Source organism: Castor canadensis, chromosome 8 (assembly GCF_047511655.1).
Source record: "Castor canadensis chromosome 8, mCasCan1.hap1v2, whole genome shotgun sequence".
Taxonomy (NCBI): Eukaryota; Metazoa; Chordata; class Mammalia; order Rodentia; family Castoridae; genus Castor; species Castor canadensis.
Genome location: NC_133393.1, coordinates 17,254,938 through 17,270,085, shown reverse-complemented (window position 1 = coordinate 17,270,085; position 15,148 = coordinate 17,254,938). Strand labels below are relative to the sequence as shown.

Here is a 15,148-nt window from a genome sequence, read left to right as displayed (position 1 = left end):
TGACAAAAGTGTGGTCCAAAGACCAGCAGCATCTGCATCACTTTTAGAGCGTGTTTGAAAAACAGAATCTCAATCTGTCACCCAATAGAATATGCATTTTAACAAGATGCCCAGGGGATTTGATCATTCAAGTTTGAGATCACTGTTCCAGCAGGCATTGGCTTCTCTTTTCCAAGCAATGGAAAGGAGTTTTAAATTTCAAAGAGGTTAGCCTGATTTATACTATTCATACTAGTGAAAATCAGATACAACTTAATGTTTAATAATAGGGAATTGGCTAAATAAATGCTGGTACATTTATCCATGCAAAATTGTGGTGTAGTTGTGAAAGTCAATATTGCAAAAGAATAACGAGAATATATTCAGTTTACCTTTATGTTAAGAAATCAGTGATAGACAGGACTAAGACTAAAACGAAAGCAGGTATGATTAAGGAACAGAATGTAGATTATAAACTTATATTAGCAAGGCTATAACTAATTAAATGAGGAAAGGAAGTGGAATAGGAGGTAAAAGGCAGTTAGTCAAGTAAATGGAATTGGGGGTTGACAAATGCAGAGAAGTAGGAAGACTATGGAAACAAAAACTTAATACTCATTTTTATAGGGTGTTAATAAATGCTACTTTAAAATATGAAGGATTAAGTAGTTAATAAGAAATTAAAGAGATAATTTTGGAACAAAAATTTAAACTTTCCAAATTATCACAATAAACACACACACAAGCCGAGCATGATGGTGCATGCCTATAATCGCAGTGCTCAGGAGGCTGAGGAAGGACTGAGAGTTCAAGACCAGCCTGGGTGACATAGCCAGGAGGAGGAGGAGGAAGAAATCTGGCTACATAGCAAGGATAAGGAGGAGAAACACACATAAAAAAGAAAACAAAACAATAATAAATTATAAAACAAAATGCAACTGTTTTCTATATATAGGCAGCATGCCTAATAAAAATAACTCTGGCTGAAAGCTAAAGTACGGACAGAGGCATATTAGGCAAAGGCCAACAAAAGCTAAGCAGGGATCCTGATTTTAATATCAGATAAGGATGAATTCAGAGCAAAACACAATGAAGGAAACAGAGAGAGATTTTCATAATGATAAAAGAGACCTTCTGCAATGACGATCTAATAATATGTTTTTATATATTCTGAAAGTTTAAAAAGTTCCAAAAAACTGTATCTCATAAAAATCATTAGTAAAAATATAAATAAGAACATTAACAAACAGAATTAGCACCATAAAGAATAATAAATTGTAATCAAGGATGGTTTATTTCAAGAATAAGAGAATGATGCAGCATGAGTGACTCTTTTACATAATTGATTATATTAATTGATCACAGAGAAAAATCGTATGATTAATCTCCATTACACTGAGAGGGGATTTTGTGAAATTCAGCATCCATTCTTAAGGGAAAATGGCTTCTAATAACACATTGCAGGGATGGATAACCCTTTAGGATTGTATTTGTCTATCCATCTACTTACCCAATGTCAGAGTCGGACTTAATGGGAAAATACTGACACATGCTCATAAAATTTAAGAACAAGACAAAGATATACCACTATTTTCTGACTTAACATTTGGATGTTTTAGCCAATGAAACTAGACAAAGAAGAAAACAAAAGGTATAGAAATTGGGGAAAGAAAGAGAAAATTTTACACTATTTGAAAAGGAAATCATTCCCTATTTGGAAATTCCAGAAAAATCAACTGAAAAACCATTAAAATTAGTAACAGAATTTCAATAAATGGCACATACAAAATTAATAAACCCAAATCAATAGCTTTCATACATACAAACATATACACATAACTATTTGGAAGAAATAATAGAAAAAAACTCCTATTTTATTTATAGTAAAAGAAGGATAAAATAACCAGAAATACACAGGAGTAGTAAAATCAATACTAAGCGAACTTAAATATGCAATTGAGGAGTAATAGAGGTATAAGCAAATGTTAGCCATACCTTACTCTTGAACAGTCAAATAAGAACTTAAACATTTGCTTCTCATTAAGTTATTTGTAAATTTAATATAAAACCAATAAATAGCCCAACAGAAATTTGGGGGACCTGGTCAAGCTAATTCTAAAGTCCATATGGAAAAAAACAAACATGCAAGAACATATTTTGGAAAAAAAAAAAGGAAACTGAAAAATAACAGTAATAAAGAGGTATCTAGCCCATCTAGATTTTAAAATGCTCTATTATGCTACAATAATTTTTATAAATGAAGTATAGAATGTGGAAAAAACAGAGCAATAGAACAGTTCAGAAAGCCCAAAAGCAGATACAAATACACAAGAAATGTAGCATATGATACAGATGGCTTTTAAATGAGCAGGGAAGAGATGGGTTATTCAGTAAACGATGCTAAGATACCTGAACAAAGAACATTGGATCCGCACCTGTAACCCTACTCCAAAATAAATACCAGGCAGATAAAAAACCCTAAATATAGAACATGAAAGTACTAAGTGCACATGGAAAATTTTTTTTTGCTGTTTGAAGTCAAAAATTAAATGCATAAATTTGACAAAAATTTCCACATAGAAACAAAAACAAATTGTGTAACACATTGAGCAAAAAGATTCAAAACTCATAACTCAAAGAGCCAATTTTCTTCATTTATAAAGAGTTCCAAAAGAAATTCACAAACTTCCAACAAACTTAGTGGAAATCAGCAAAGGATGAAATGGTTCATAAATGCCATGTTCTTATGAACAAATGGTTCTTATGTTTATAGAAAGATGTTCACCCATAGACGTTTATAGAAAGATGTTCATTTCTCACCTATCAGACTGCCAAACAACAGAAGGTGGGATGACACACAGTTGAGAGGGACATAAAGACCACTCACTTCCACGCAGGGTGATATTTATCAGTATTTTAAGTCATATATTCTTTGACCTGGCAAATCTAAGAAATTATCACGAGCTACACTCACATGTGTGAAAGTGACATAGGTGCAAGGTTAGTCAGTGTACATTGCTTGCAACAGCAAAAGACTAGAAACAACCTAAATGTCCATTTAAATAGGGGCTGGTGTTGGGTGTGGTGGCTCACTTCTGTAATCTCAGTCACTTGGGAGGTGGAGATCATGAGGACTGAAGTTTGAATGGGGGGAGTTAGAGACACCTTATCTCTACAAACAAGCTGGGCATGGTGGTCCAAGTCTGTTATCCCAGCCACTGGGAGGCAAAAGTAGGAAGATCCCAGTCAGAGGCTGGGAGGGGAGGTAAAGAGACAGAGGGGAAGAGAGAGGGGAGGGGAGGGAAGGGAAGGGAGAGGAGGGAAGGAAGCGAGAGACATTTGATATTCCTTTCTGGAGTTGCCTCTCACCAGTTCCTTTCATTTTTTTCTTAATATTCAAGTCCTGGAATGGGTCAGTTTTCTCCTTCATGACTACCACCTTTCTCACAGGCAGTTTCTTCCTGTGAGAAAGGCTACTTCCTTCCCCCCCACCTTGTCTTCTGAGGAGTACCAGTCCCTCTTCACACTCAGCACAATGTCACTGCCTCCAGGGAGCCTCCCTGGGCCTCCAAGTGTTGCTTAAGCTCTGGCCTTAGATGTCACACTAACAGTGTAAGGCACTGCAGTGGTCTGATTCCTGGCTGCCTCCTGTATTTGCCTGTGAGCTCTTGAAGGAAGGGAGCTCACTACACTATCTCTGTAAGCTTTGAGCCCAGCACCAGCCTGGCAAATAATCTGTGAGGACAGAGATGGATGGGGGATGAAAGACACAAAGCCCACTCCCAACTAGAGCCTGGGAGAGCTTTTAAGTGAAAATCGGATCACCTCATTCCCTTACATAAACAGGAGGAAGAAAGAGAGGGAGGGAGGGAGGGAGGAAGGAAGGAAAGAGTGAGGTGGGGGAGGAAGGGGAGGAAGGTGGGTGGGAAGGGAGGGAGGGAGAGCAGGATTGTTACAGGACGCTATGGTTTCTGAGCTTAAAAAAGAAAAAGGGAACACAAAGTAGCCTTCACTTTTACTCTCACTATGCAGCCTGTCTACCTCTTGATTTCTGAAATATATGTGCACAAGTACAAAAGTGAAATACCTTATTCTTTTCTGTATTTCCAAAATGTTCTAAAATGGAAAACTTCAAAAATAAGACAAAGCACCTTTAATTATAGTCTTTGGAGTTAACTGCTTGTTAAGGCTGTTGTTCTCTAGCTTTGGTGTTCTAAATGAAAAATTTGAAAAATGACGAACTTGCTGCCCCCTGTAAGAACACACCCCATCTTTCTTTGTTTGAATCTAATCATCACTAAACCAGCTTCCTGTTTCAACACTTGAGTTACAGCCGGGGCTCTCAGAGGTCACACCTTGGAGGCTGTTAGGGTGTTAGACCCTCTGGGGTCTAGCCCATATTGAGTCAGTCTGTCTGATGAAGTCTGCATTTCAACATGACTATGAGAGATTTCTCTGCAAAGGGGTAGTCCATAGGCTGCTTTTCAAAACCTCCATCCATGACTTGCTAAAGAAACAGAATTTTTAAGTGAAGATCCTACATAATAGAGTAGTTCCCCTTTAATTCTGGTTTTGCTTGCCACAGTTTCAGTTACTCATGTGGTTAACAGAGGACTGAATGGATTAAATGGAAAATTCTAGAAACAATTTATAAGTTTTAAGTAACTTTCATTGCAGTATACTGTTATATTTGTTCTATTTGATTATTAGAATCTGTGCCTCAGAATTAAACATATTACAGATATAGGAAAGAAGAGTTTATACAGGATACAGTAGTAACCGTGGTTTTAGGCTTCCACTGGGGGGTCTTGGAATGTATTACCTGTGACTAAGGGGGAACCAGTGAATAGAATTTAGAACTGAAAGTGATCTCTCCCTTTGATGACTTCTTCCCCAGCACACACGTCTTTATAAATACTCACATTATGACCTAAACCTTATGACATGGCTCTTGTGTACTCAGCTTTTTCTCTCAGCATTTTGAGAATGAGATCCAAGTCTTTATCTAGCCCAAATGTTCCAATGTTGCAAAATAAAAGTATGTGACATAGAAGCCAAAGCATTTAGTTCAAATTTCACTTTATTTGATTTAAGGACCATTTTTCTCTGCCAGGTATATAAATTCCCAGTCAGCTCCACCCCCAACCCTCTCAAAGCTCAGATGTGGGCAAGGAACCACAATTTTGCCTGCTAAATCTAGAGCGGGGCTGTTGTTTTATTTTGAAATGTGAATAAATCACTTCTGGTAGCTTTTTATGCCTTTCCCAGGACCTCTGAGGAGCCCTTTCCTCTATGAATCTTAAAAGTGAAAATAAAGCCTGAAAAAGCAGTGCAAGTGGTTTGGATACACATCTCAGTGGGTTTTCCATGTGACATGGATTACCAACTGTGATGTGAGGGACCCATGTTGTGTTGCAGAAGCTCTATGCTACCCCCTGGTGGCCAGATGCTCTATGGCATCTCAGCCCCACCCTGCATCCAACTGGATCTTACTGACACTTGGGCCAAGCAGGGGCTCATCAGCACCAAGCCCAGTGCGCTGACAAACATTTACTGGTGTGGGTGGCAACAGCCAAAAACACAAAGTTTACATTTTACTCTTTGCCCACCAGAAAGTCACTGGCTAGTCCAATTGTGTAAATTCCTAACTTCAAGCATAGAGCTATGAACCTAATCTTACTACGCAGATCAATCAAAAGGCAAATGTGGGGGATCTCCTATAGTCAAAGTATAATCCTAGTAGCAAAAAAAACATTTACTTCTAAGTCATCATTGGTAAAACTCCAAAGCTTTTGAGAAAGGTCATTGCAGGTACTAATAGGGACATTTGCTTCTGCCCTACCCAAAACCCTCAAAAGGGGCTGGGGCTACCAAACAGTAAGATTTTTTTATAAAGGAAAAAAAGGAAGGGCACAGCTTGACTGTGTCCCAGAGATACAGTTAAGGTGACTCGGCCTGAAGAACAGACAGGGCTAAGACAGCCCTGAGCAGTTGTCTACCAGTCTGGAAGGTCCCCAGGATCTCCAGGTGCTCCAAGCCAACTGAGATCAGAAAAAGAAAAAAATGCCCCAGGGTGACAAAAGTTCCAGAGAGAACTTCCTGAGAGATTCTTCTTCAGGGATCACTAGAAACAAACAATCTTTAGTCAGTACTAAATGTGGCCCTACCCAAGGTGAGGTCATTTTAGGGTCCCTTCCAGAGACTTGTTTAACAGTCCCTAGGAACAGACAAGATGGGATACCATGAGCAAGAGCAAAAACCAATCTTCTGGTCAGACCTGGAGAAAAACGACGTCTCTCATGCCTACAGCTCCCACAGAACTGCATGACTTCTTTCCCTGATGACAGAAGAAGCCTTTAATGGAACCCTCACTTTAGGCTAATGGTTAGGTCCTGAGTGGAAATTCTGAGATCAACAGACCTAAATTTGGAATCGAGACTGCACCTAAAGCTTAATGGTCTGATGAGAACAACAAATACACACTGTCCTCTCTTCTTCCTTCCAGGCATGTAATAGGTTCACACTCCCCTTTTCCTAGAAGGCTATGCCATATCACCTCTTTGGGAAGATGTGCTTAAGGCAATCTGGTCTCCACCCCATTCTAAACAGGCACATTTTCAAAGAATGCTAGTGAGGTCCCTTGTAAGTTGGGTCTCCTGTATGATTAAGAGAAATCCCTAACTTATTGGGATAATCAAATGGATCAAACCCCATAATGGAGTGTTACATTTATTCTAGGGGAAAACTTGAATTGTACAATTTTAAAATCTAAATTTTCTCCTATGACCATGGTTATTGGTCTGGCATTGAAGTAGAGCTTCACTTAGAGAGATTTCTCCCTTGTACTGGGCTTTTAAGAAACAGAGAGGCCAAAGTAAAATATCAAAACAATAAATACTTAAAATAAATCATAAAACAAAATCACATCTTAAATCCAATCAGAACTTTCTTGTTTCATAGGGATTCATCTGTTTCCCATACTTCTTACAGGCTGGGTTCAAACAGATATTCTTAGAGAAAAGACTTCTCTGTGAGCTAGAGGGACCTCTGCTCACCTGGGTGACAAAGAGAGTCAACAAGACTTTCAATCAGCAAAGGGCTGGACGAATGTTCAACTGGGCTGAGGCACACAGGGCTCCTCAGCCATAGGATGGAACTATCACCCCACTTCCAGCTAGACTGTCTGCTCCAACAACCAGCAATATGTCTGGTTTCTTCATTATCACATTATCACATCCCAAGTGCCTAGTGAGGGGTTGGCATGCAATAAATAAGAGATAATTAAACTAAGAATTTGCTTTAATTGGTAAACCAGGCCAAAAAAATTATCCACAGACCTCTATTTCTTAACAATGTTTTATAAACTTTAGAGTGACTTTCATAATATAAAAAGTTTAGACAAAATATTGCTTTAAAACTAGTCTTTTTACTCATCAGTATGATCCATAGAAAAATATGTGAGGATTTGTGTTGCCCGATTTCAATGAATCCAAACTCCAACATTACACAGGAATAAGAGGCATCACTGAAATCAGGCCTGATGGTCCCTGCCTACATGATTTCTCCCTAAAGCCTACAAGTGAAGGATGGCTGACTATAGCCCTTAGAAAGTAGGAAAAAACCCACTCACCCAGTGAGTCTGCACTTCTACTCTCAGCCCTTCCCTGTACACATTCAGAACTTCTCTTGCTGAATTTATCATCAATAACCATTTATCAGATCTCCAGTGTTGACTGTCCTGTCACAAAGGACTTTGTCTCATTTTCCTTTACCAACTGGGGACAGAATCCATAGGAGAACGGAAGGTAATGGCAGTGAGTGACAGACAGTTTCTAAAAGGGAGATGTTTAAAAGACATTTTACCATGGGTGATTGTATAAAAAAATAAAAATAAAAATCTTTTTTACTCCAATATCATTAGTGACTGAAAAAGCAAGAATCAAAGCAGAAAGCAAACAAAAACAAATAACCCCCATCCCCATCAAAACTTACAACTTAAACTTTTCAGGAAAAAAATACTATCAATATCAAAAGACTTAAGGAGAACATTCACATTTAATACACAGCCCTGATGTACCTGATCATTCTTCAAATGGGTGGGAATTTTAGACAGAGAATCTACCAGTGCCTCCCTAGCCATCTAAAATCGCTCTCAAATAAGGCACAGAGACCTCCTTTCTTGAGCAGTAACTTTTTAAAGTCCTGTCAGCCCCACAGTGAGTGTCTTTTAGAGAATTTCACCAAAGCCAAAGAGAACACCAAAGATGAAACTGCAGCAGATCAGGGAAAAAGGGGAGGAGAACCCCGCGGTCACAGAGCCAGCCTGTAAGTGGTCCTTAGTTCTGTGTACCTGAAGTCAAGTCCACGCTCAAGGGCGAGGAGGACAGGCTGAGGGTGGGCTGCGTTACAAATGAGCGCAGTCCTACCTCCCCTCCATGGGCCTAAGCTGTAACTCGCGCTCCAACTGCTCTGCAGTCAGGGTGCCCTGGATGGCCTCACAGCCTGGGTTGAACACAGAGTAGGCGCTCTTCTCTCCCTTCTTCTTCTCCTCAGGGCCTCGCATTCCTACATACATCCAGTAGAACAAAGACAGGACAAAATAAGCCAGGCCAAATTCCAGTTCCACAAACAGTCCTAGCAGGACCAACCAGAGAAGAACTTTCAAGAAGGTGGTGTTGATCAGGAAAGACTGGCCACAGGATGAAGGTGGAAGAATGGCTGTGCTCCCTGTGGTCCCCGTGGTCTGTGATGCGCTGCTCCCAGGCTGAGTGGCTCCCTAGGACACATAGCAAACAAAAGAAAGAATAAAGGGCAAAGTGAATCTGAAGAAGCAGTTCTCACTGCTCCAGGAAGGCTGTCAGCTCATTGATTTCTACGTTCTTACCCTCCTCTCTAAAACAATCATCACCAGAGAGCTGTGTGCCCTGCTCCAAGCGAATCTGATCAGCACTTAGCAGGATGTGACCCAATAAAAACCTTACAGCATTCAGATGGGCTCCCATTCATGGGAGTCATTTCTTCAGATCAGTCTGCTGCTAACAAAAGCTAATTTGTTCCCTACACAGAATCTGCCCAGTAATTGCTAATGCAGCAGTCACAACGTTTGCCTGCCATACAGTCTCAGTCAACATATGTCTGCTGATTTGATTAGATAAGTTAAAATATTGTGAGTGACTTGATTCTAAAATGGGGACCATTCCACAAACAGGAAGCAAAAGTCCCTCTCATGTATTAAAATATCACTGCTGTGGCCATTACCGGCCATTATGGCCATTATACTCCACCCATAACTGTTCTGCTCTGGACCTTGCCACTCATCCCAAGGCCAGGGCAAAGTCTCCTCACTAGACTCTCCACCTCCTATCTCTTCCCTCCCCAAACCAGCGCATGTACAACCACCAAATGAATTTTCTAAATCATCCCTGTACCCTATCCACAAATCTCCAACAAATTTCTGCTGTCCACAAGTTAAAATCCAAACCTCTGGGACTAGAAGCTAAAGCCCTCTGTTTATTCAGCAGAGACACCAGTACACGGGCCCATGCAGGATGCTAATGGGAGACGTGGGTGCATAGGTGGCTTTAGGGAAGCTTCATCTCTATTTTCCCAACTTTGGGGGGCACGACCCACAATAAAAGATACATTTTAAGGCTGGGTGTGGTGGCTTATGCCTAAAATCCAGAAGTGCAGGTAGGAGGACTTCAGTCTGAGGCTGGCCCCAGGGGAAAAGTGAGAAATTCTACCTAAAAAAACAAACTGAAAGCAAAAAGGACTGAAGGAGTGGTTCAAGTGACACAGCACGTGCCTAGTAAGTGCCAGGCCTGGAGTTTAATCCCCAATACTGCCAAAAAAAAAAAAAAAAGAGAGAAAGAAAACAAATACATTTATACTGTGACTCAGCAGACCTATGTGCAAGGTATAAACAAAATTGCCACAAGTTAGCACATACCCTCCCCAAGAAGCTCGCTCTCTCTCTCTCTCTCTCTCTCTCTCTATATATATATATATATATATATATACACTCATACATACACATATCATATATATATGGCTCAGGCTGGTCTGAAACTTGTGCTCCTCCTGTTCAGCCTCCAAAGTGCTGGGATTATAGGTGTATACCATCATGCCCAGTTTAAACAGTTTCAACAGGGGAAGAATCCTCTATGTTGATTTTCTTATCCACTAGGGGATCATGACTTGTAGCTTGAAAAACAACAACCTAAAACTTTCCTATAACACCATCCACACTCTATTGCTCCATAAATGATCCCTCTATCTGGTGCTGTGACCCAAAGACATTCTGAGGCCTGGAATTGCCTGCAGTTCCTCTGCTTTCCCCGCTAGCCTTCCTTCCAGGCCAGAGCCCTGTGTAAGCCAGGCGGCCCTGTCCTCCTTAGTCTTCAGGGGGCGCCCTCTGCCTCCTGGAGACTAATCTTCTGTTGAGCACCAAACTGTTTAGCACTGAAGTGTCTTTTAATTATTAGACATGTATCCCTCAGTTGTTCATACCCATCACAACGGCCATGAACTGTCATGTCTTTTAGAGTCAAACACAACATCCCACACGTAGATTCTCGACACAGAGCACAACTTTAGCTCAGTTTTTCAGTAATATTCCTTATTCTTCTTCATATGAATAGTTTAAAGGAAACCACAAATACTGATCTCCATAAAAAGCACTGGTCAGCTAATTTATAGTGCTACAGACACTCTATTTTGTTAGGACTTTTTTTTGTACTTATTATTTTTTCAATCAGATTGGAAAGTCTGAATGGACAAGCTGTAAACTTATAATCAGCAACACATCCCTGTCCCGACATTTATTAAAGAAAAAAATGTCCCTTTGAACATCTACCTGTGGGCACAATACCTCTCACCCAAGAAGAGGAATGCATTGCATAGAAAATGTTTGGTTTGTCTAGAAACAAGACAGACAGGGTGACTGCAGTGTCCTGATCAAGAGGGATGGAGCAAGAGGCAGACTATCTACTGCCAGCAAGGCCTCTTAGATCCTGGAAAAGAGAAACCTCTGAAAGGTTTTAGCAGGGAACTAACATAATCCTATTTACATTTACAACTACTGTCTGTCATGTAGAGAGAGAGTAGCAAAGGAGCAAGAGCAGAATTAGGGACACTGCTAGTCCAGGAGGGCTGGCATGAGAGGACCAGGCATTAACAGGATGGAAATGGAGAGAAATGATGGACTGATGGATAGAATACCTTTCGGATGATATGAATTTAAATTCATAGTATGTGGAATTCATTTTATTATTCAAGAAGTACAGGTAGAACAACACTTATGTATCACCATTTACTGCGTGCCTCCAAAATGCTTGATTTTCAGTAATCCAGGAGGCAAGCACTATTATTCCCAATTTATTGGCATAGAAAAATTGAGAGGTTAACTGGTTTCCTTAAGGTGACACAGCTAGTGATAGGCAGAGATGAGGTCGGTCTAGGCTCCTAGGATAGTCCCCTCCAAAGCCCTTTTTATTTAATTAGGGGCCTTTGGGGGGATGACGGGGGAAGGGTTAAAAGCTAGAGGGAGATGGGAGTGAGGATGTAAACAAACTGACAAGTGGAAACCTTTTGCCTCATTGGGAATTTGTTTAGCACTGGTTCACCTCCTACTATAGAAGCTCTGTGCACAAGTGTCTGTGGTCATTGCATTGCACACGGGCATAGTTCATGGCAGCCATTTCTGTTTCGCTGATACGAAGCTACTTCCCATCTCAAGCGTTTACCTATGGCTCCCTTTGAGAGGAATGCCCCCTTCCCCTGCTATCACCTCCAAACCTAAGAAAAATGTCACCACTTGTGCCCTTGGCCTTGTTCCTAGATGGCTGCAAGGGTGGTTATTCTGGTAAATGTCACCTCCTTGGTGAGGATCTCCCTGCTTGCCCAATTTAAAATAGCAGCCCCAATTTAGTCTCACAGTACTATTTATTTACTTTATTTCCTTTCATTTATCATCTTATTTTGTCCTCATTCCTCTGCCATTCCAAGCTGATAGGCAAATTCTGCTGAAGGCAGACTTGGCCTTAACTGTGCTGTTTCACAGGAGTTGGACAGAAGCTGAAATGCAGTGGGCACATGACAGGATCTTATGGAATGGATGAATGACAGGGGTGAGATGCAAAGCAGTGGTGGTGCTTAGACAGGTGACTCCGAAGGAGAGCATTTAGGCAATAAGCAGGCTTGAGCCAAGGCTGGGAGATGAGGAGCCAGCTGCATGAATGAGAAGGACCCTGGGACTGGCTGGTGCTCTGTGGCCTTGCATGTGACATGGCTGGAGAACAAGGCAGAAGGCCTGCATGCTATTAAAAAGTTACAAGTATTTTTGTCTTACTGTAGTAGAACCTCATCACAGAATTAAGTATTTTATTTTAGGGGACTGCTTTTCTCCAGGCAAAATTTGGGAAGAGGGGAAGGAAGGATGTGATACTTACTTATCGATAACTACTGACAAGAAGCAATTAGAGGGTTTGAGGTGTGGTTTAAGCAGTAGAACACCTACCTAACAAGCATGAAATCCTGAACTCAAATCCTAGTACCACACACACACACACACAAATTATAAAAGAAATCACAGGCCACAGTATGTCATCAAGATTAAGTAGAGATAGATTGTAAGTTGGAAAAAAAATTTTTTTAATGAAAATTTCTACACCAGCCCGGTAAGAGTCAATGAAAACAAGCCTAAGGCCAAGTAGAAAGAGCAATTCATAAGAAGCAACCCACAACCCGGCATTTCCTCTCATCTTTGTGTCAGGTCATTCATTGGCTTTTAATAATGGAAGCTTTCTTCCAGTTCAGCTTCTCTGGGTCCAACTCAATGTTTCATATTCCTTTGGAAATGAGACATACAGTCAAAAGCTCATTGTGTGGGTTAGACATTGTTTTTTGACTGCAGGGGGGAAAAGGGAGTAGGGGAAATGGATTCTAAAATCTTGAGCGATTATGCTCTGTGAGTTCTCAGCAACAACAGTGATCCAAAGATAATTAGACAAACTGCACGAAAGGAAATGGATTGTTGAACTCTGCTGCACCCTCCATCTCTTTCTGCGATTAAGTGGGAGCCCTGCAGATTGTGGAGAATAATACTGAATCAAAGCTGAGTAACAATAAGTTCTTCCCGATTTAAAAAACAGTTAGATTGTATGGTGAACCTAAGGGAAATATTTTTAAGGTGAGCAAAGTATACTGTTCCAGTACATTTTGATTTTGTTGTTATGTAGCCTAGACAGGTCTGGAACCTCTTGCCTCAGCCTCTCAAGTGCTGGGATTACCATGCCTGGCAATTTTTAAGACCAGTCTTTTTTTATTTTTTAGTAGTTCTGGGGTTTGAACTCATGGCCCCTCATGATTGCTAGGCAGGCACTTTAACACCTGAGCCACTCTGCCAGCTGGCAATTTTTATCTTTAAAAGGAATTGCCCATGGTATCTTTAATCCTGTATTCCCACACACAAGTCCTAGTCACCTTGCATTATCCTCATAAGTGAAAACTAAATGAAGACACAAAGAGATCCAAATTAAATTCATCTGCAAAATAAAGAGATTAGCAAAAGAAATAAAGATGAAACAACTATCACACTGATCCAAATATTTTTCCCACCTTGATCGTTCATTATTGAACTTGAATAAGCTTCTCTAGTCCAAAAGAATATGCCACCACTGGTACTTACAGCTAACACACTTTTACAAATTTTGTATTCAAATCCCAATTCTAAAACACAGGCTGTCTGGGCTACTGGCTGCATGTGCTCCAGGTGCGAATAACGTGACGCCCTAATTACTGCCACTTGATCAGTATCCAATTAGACCTGTCACCCTCCATTAGCAGAGGGCTGTGGCTCCGCGAGGTTTGGGAGGTTTCCCAAAGCCACAGGGCGTCACAGCGATAACTCGCTATGAACAAGTCAAGGGCAGATGCGCTTTCTTAGAGGACTCCAGACCCTCGCTTTTTCTGCTTGGAACCTGGAGCTGCACGAGATGCGGGCTGGAAAGAAAAAGTCAAAGCTACGTGTCACTGCTGACACGTGTTGCAGGAAACGAGAGGCCAGCAGCCCAGCCGGGCCAGAAGGAGCCGCCCGGAGAACGCGTGGAGGGGCGTGCCCTTCCCTGGAGGGGGCGGGGCCTACGACTACCACGTGGTGGGCATGCTCCCTGGGCGGAGGCGGGGCCACGGGCGGAGTTTCCAGGTAGGCCACGGCGGTGTCGCTAAAGCCAGGTCCCGGGGGCGAGGCCTCTCCTCACCTGAGCGAGGCTGGGCCCGGCCCGGTCATTCACGGGCCTCGGTTTCCACTCCAGGAACCGTCTTAGCCAGCCTGGGTTGGCCTTTGGAGTCTCCCCTGCTTCCGCCTTCTCTCCCGAAACTTGTGCTCTCTGGCTTGAAGTGCTGGACTGGGCGTCCAGTCCAGCCCGTTTGCGGGCCGCCCGGAACTCGGCTAACCGCTCTTCCATGGCGCGCGCCTAGCTCCCCGCGCTCCCGGGGCGCGCGCCCGCCAGCTCGCGCGCTGGTCCGTCCCCGCACTGCCGGGCGCTCGGCCGTCGTGCGCCTGCGCGGGTGGCTCTGCTGCGCCTGCGCGCTGGTGCACCCCGACGGCCGACTTCCGTGGGTGTGTGACGTATCCGGAGCTGTTTCCTCTTGTGGCGCACGTGGACGCTGTGGCCACGTCCCCAGCTCAGATGGTTAAGAGTCTAAACCAGGACGGTCCCGTTATTCCTCGCGCTTGCCCCTGGCTCCTCGTTGGGAAGCGCTGGCTTGGTTCTGATACATCCAGCATCCTGCAGAGTTGAACGCTCATGCTGGGCACAGACTGAGGAATGGTGGCTCCCCGACCTGGAAGAAGACCCGTGATCTCTGGGAAGTTTCTGGTGTCAGAACGACAGGCTGCATCCTGCCCCTTTCCCTTTTCTTTTATCAGGGAATGACAGTCTTGGTTCTTGGAGAGTGACTTTCTCACTGCTCACAAAGCAGGCTGAGCAGTCCTCTCATTACTCATGCCAACTGGAAAGTCTGGATAAATCAGAAACCATTTTTAGAAATTTATGGGGGGTGCAACTTAAAATACACAAATCTTAAGTGAATCCTCAATTCTTCTAACCTATGTGCCTATGTAACTACCACTCAGATAAAATCTTGAACACAGTCCTGTTAAAGGACT

At 42.2% G+C, this 15,148-nt stretch overlaps 1 protein-coding gene across 1 annotated transcript; it reads right to left on the bottom strand.

Annotated features, from left to right (window-relative positions):
• Nucleotides 1-1,254: 1,254 nt before the first annotated feature.
• Nucleotides 1,255-14,550, bottom strand: Saysd1 (SAYSVFN motif domain containing 1). The gene is made up of 2 exons (XM_020186331.2): nucleotides 14,238-14,550; nucleotides 1,255-8,755 (listed from the first exon to the last, which is right to left on the bottom strand). Exons 1-2 carry the CDS (start codon nucleotides 14,442-14,444, stop codon nucleotides 8,402-8,404), a joined length of 561 nt encoding a protein of 186 aa, XP_020041920.1. The 5' UTR covers nucleotides 14,445-14,550; the 3' UTR covers nucleotides 1,255-8,401.
• Between the last annotated feature and the right edge of the window lie 598 nt (nucleotides 14,551-15,148).

What these genes read in the sequence shown, in the direction of transcription:
- Saysd1 (XM_020186331.2), bottom strand. Translation starts at nt 14,444, where the DNA reads ATGGAAGAGCGGTTAGCCGAGTTCCGGGCGGCCCGCAAACGGGCTGGA. An exon ending in CCGGGCCCAGCCTCGCTCAG is followed by an intron (nt 8,756 to 14,237) that starts GTGAGGAGAGGC and finishes TATGTGTCCTAG; the next exon opens with GGAGCCACTCAGCCTGGGAG.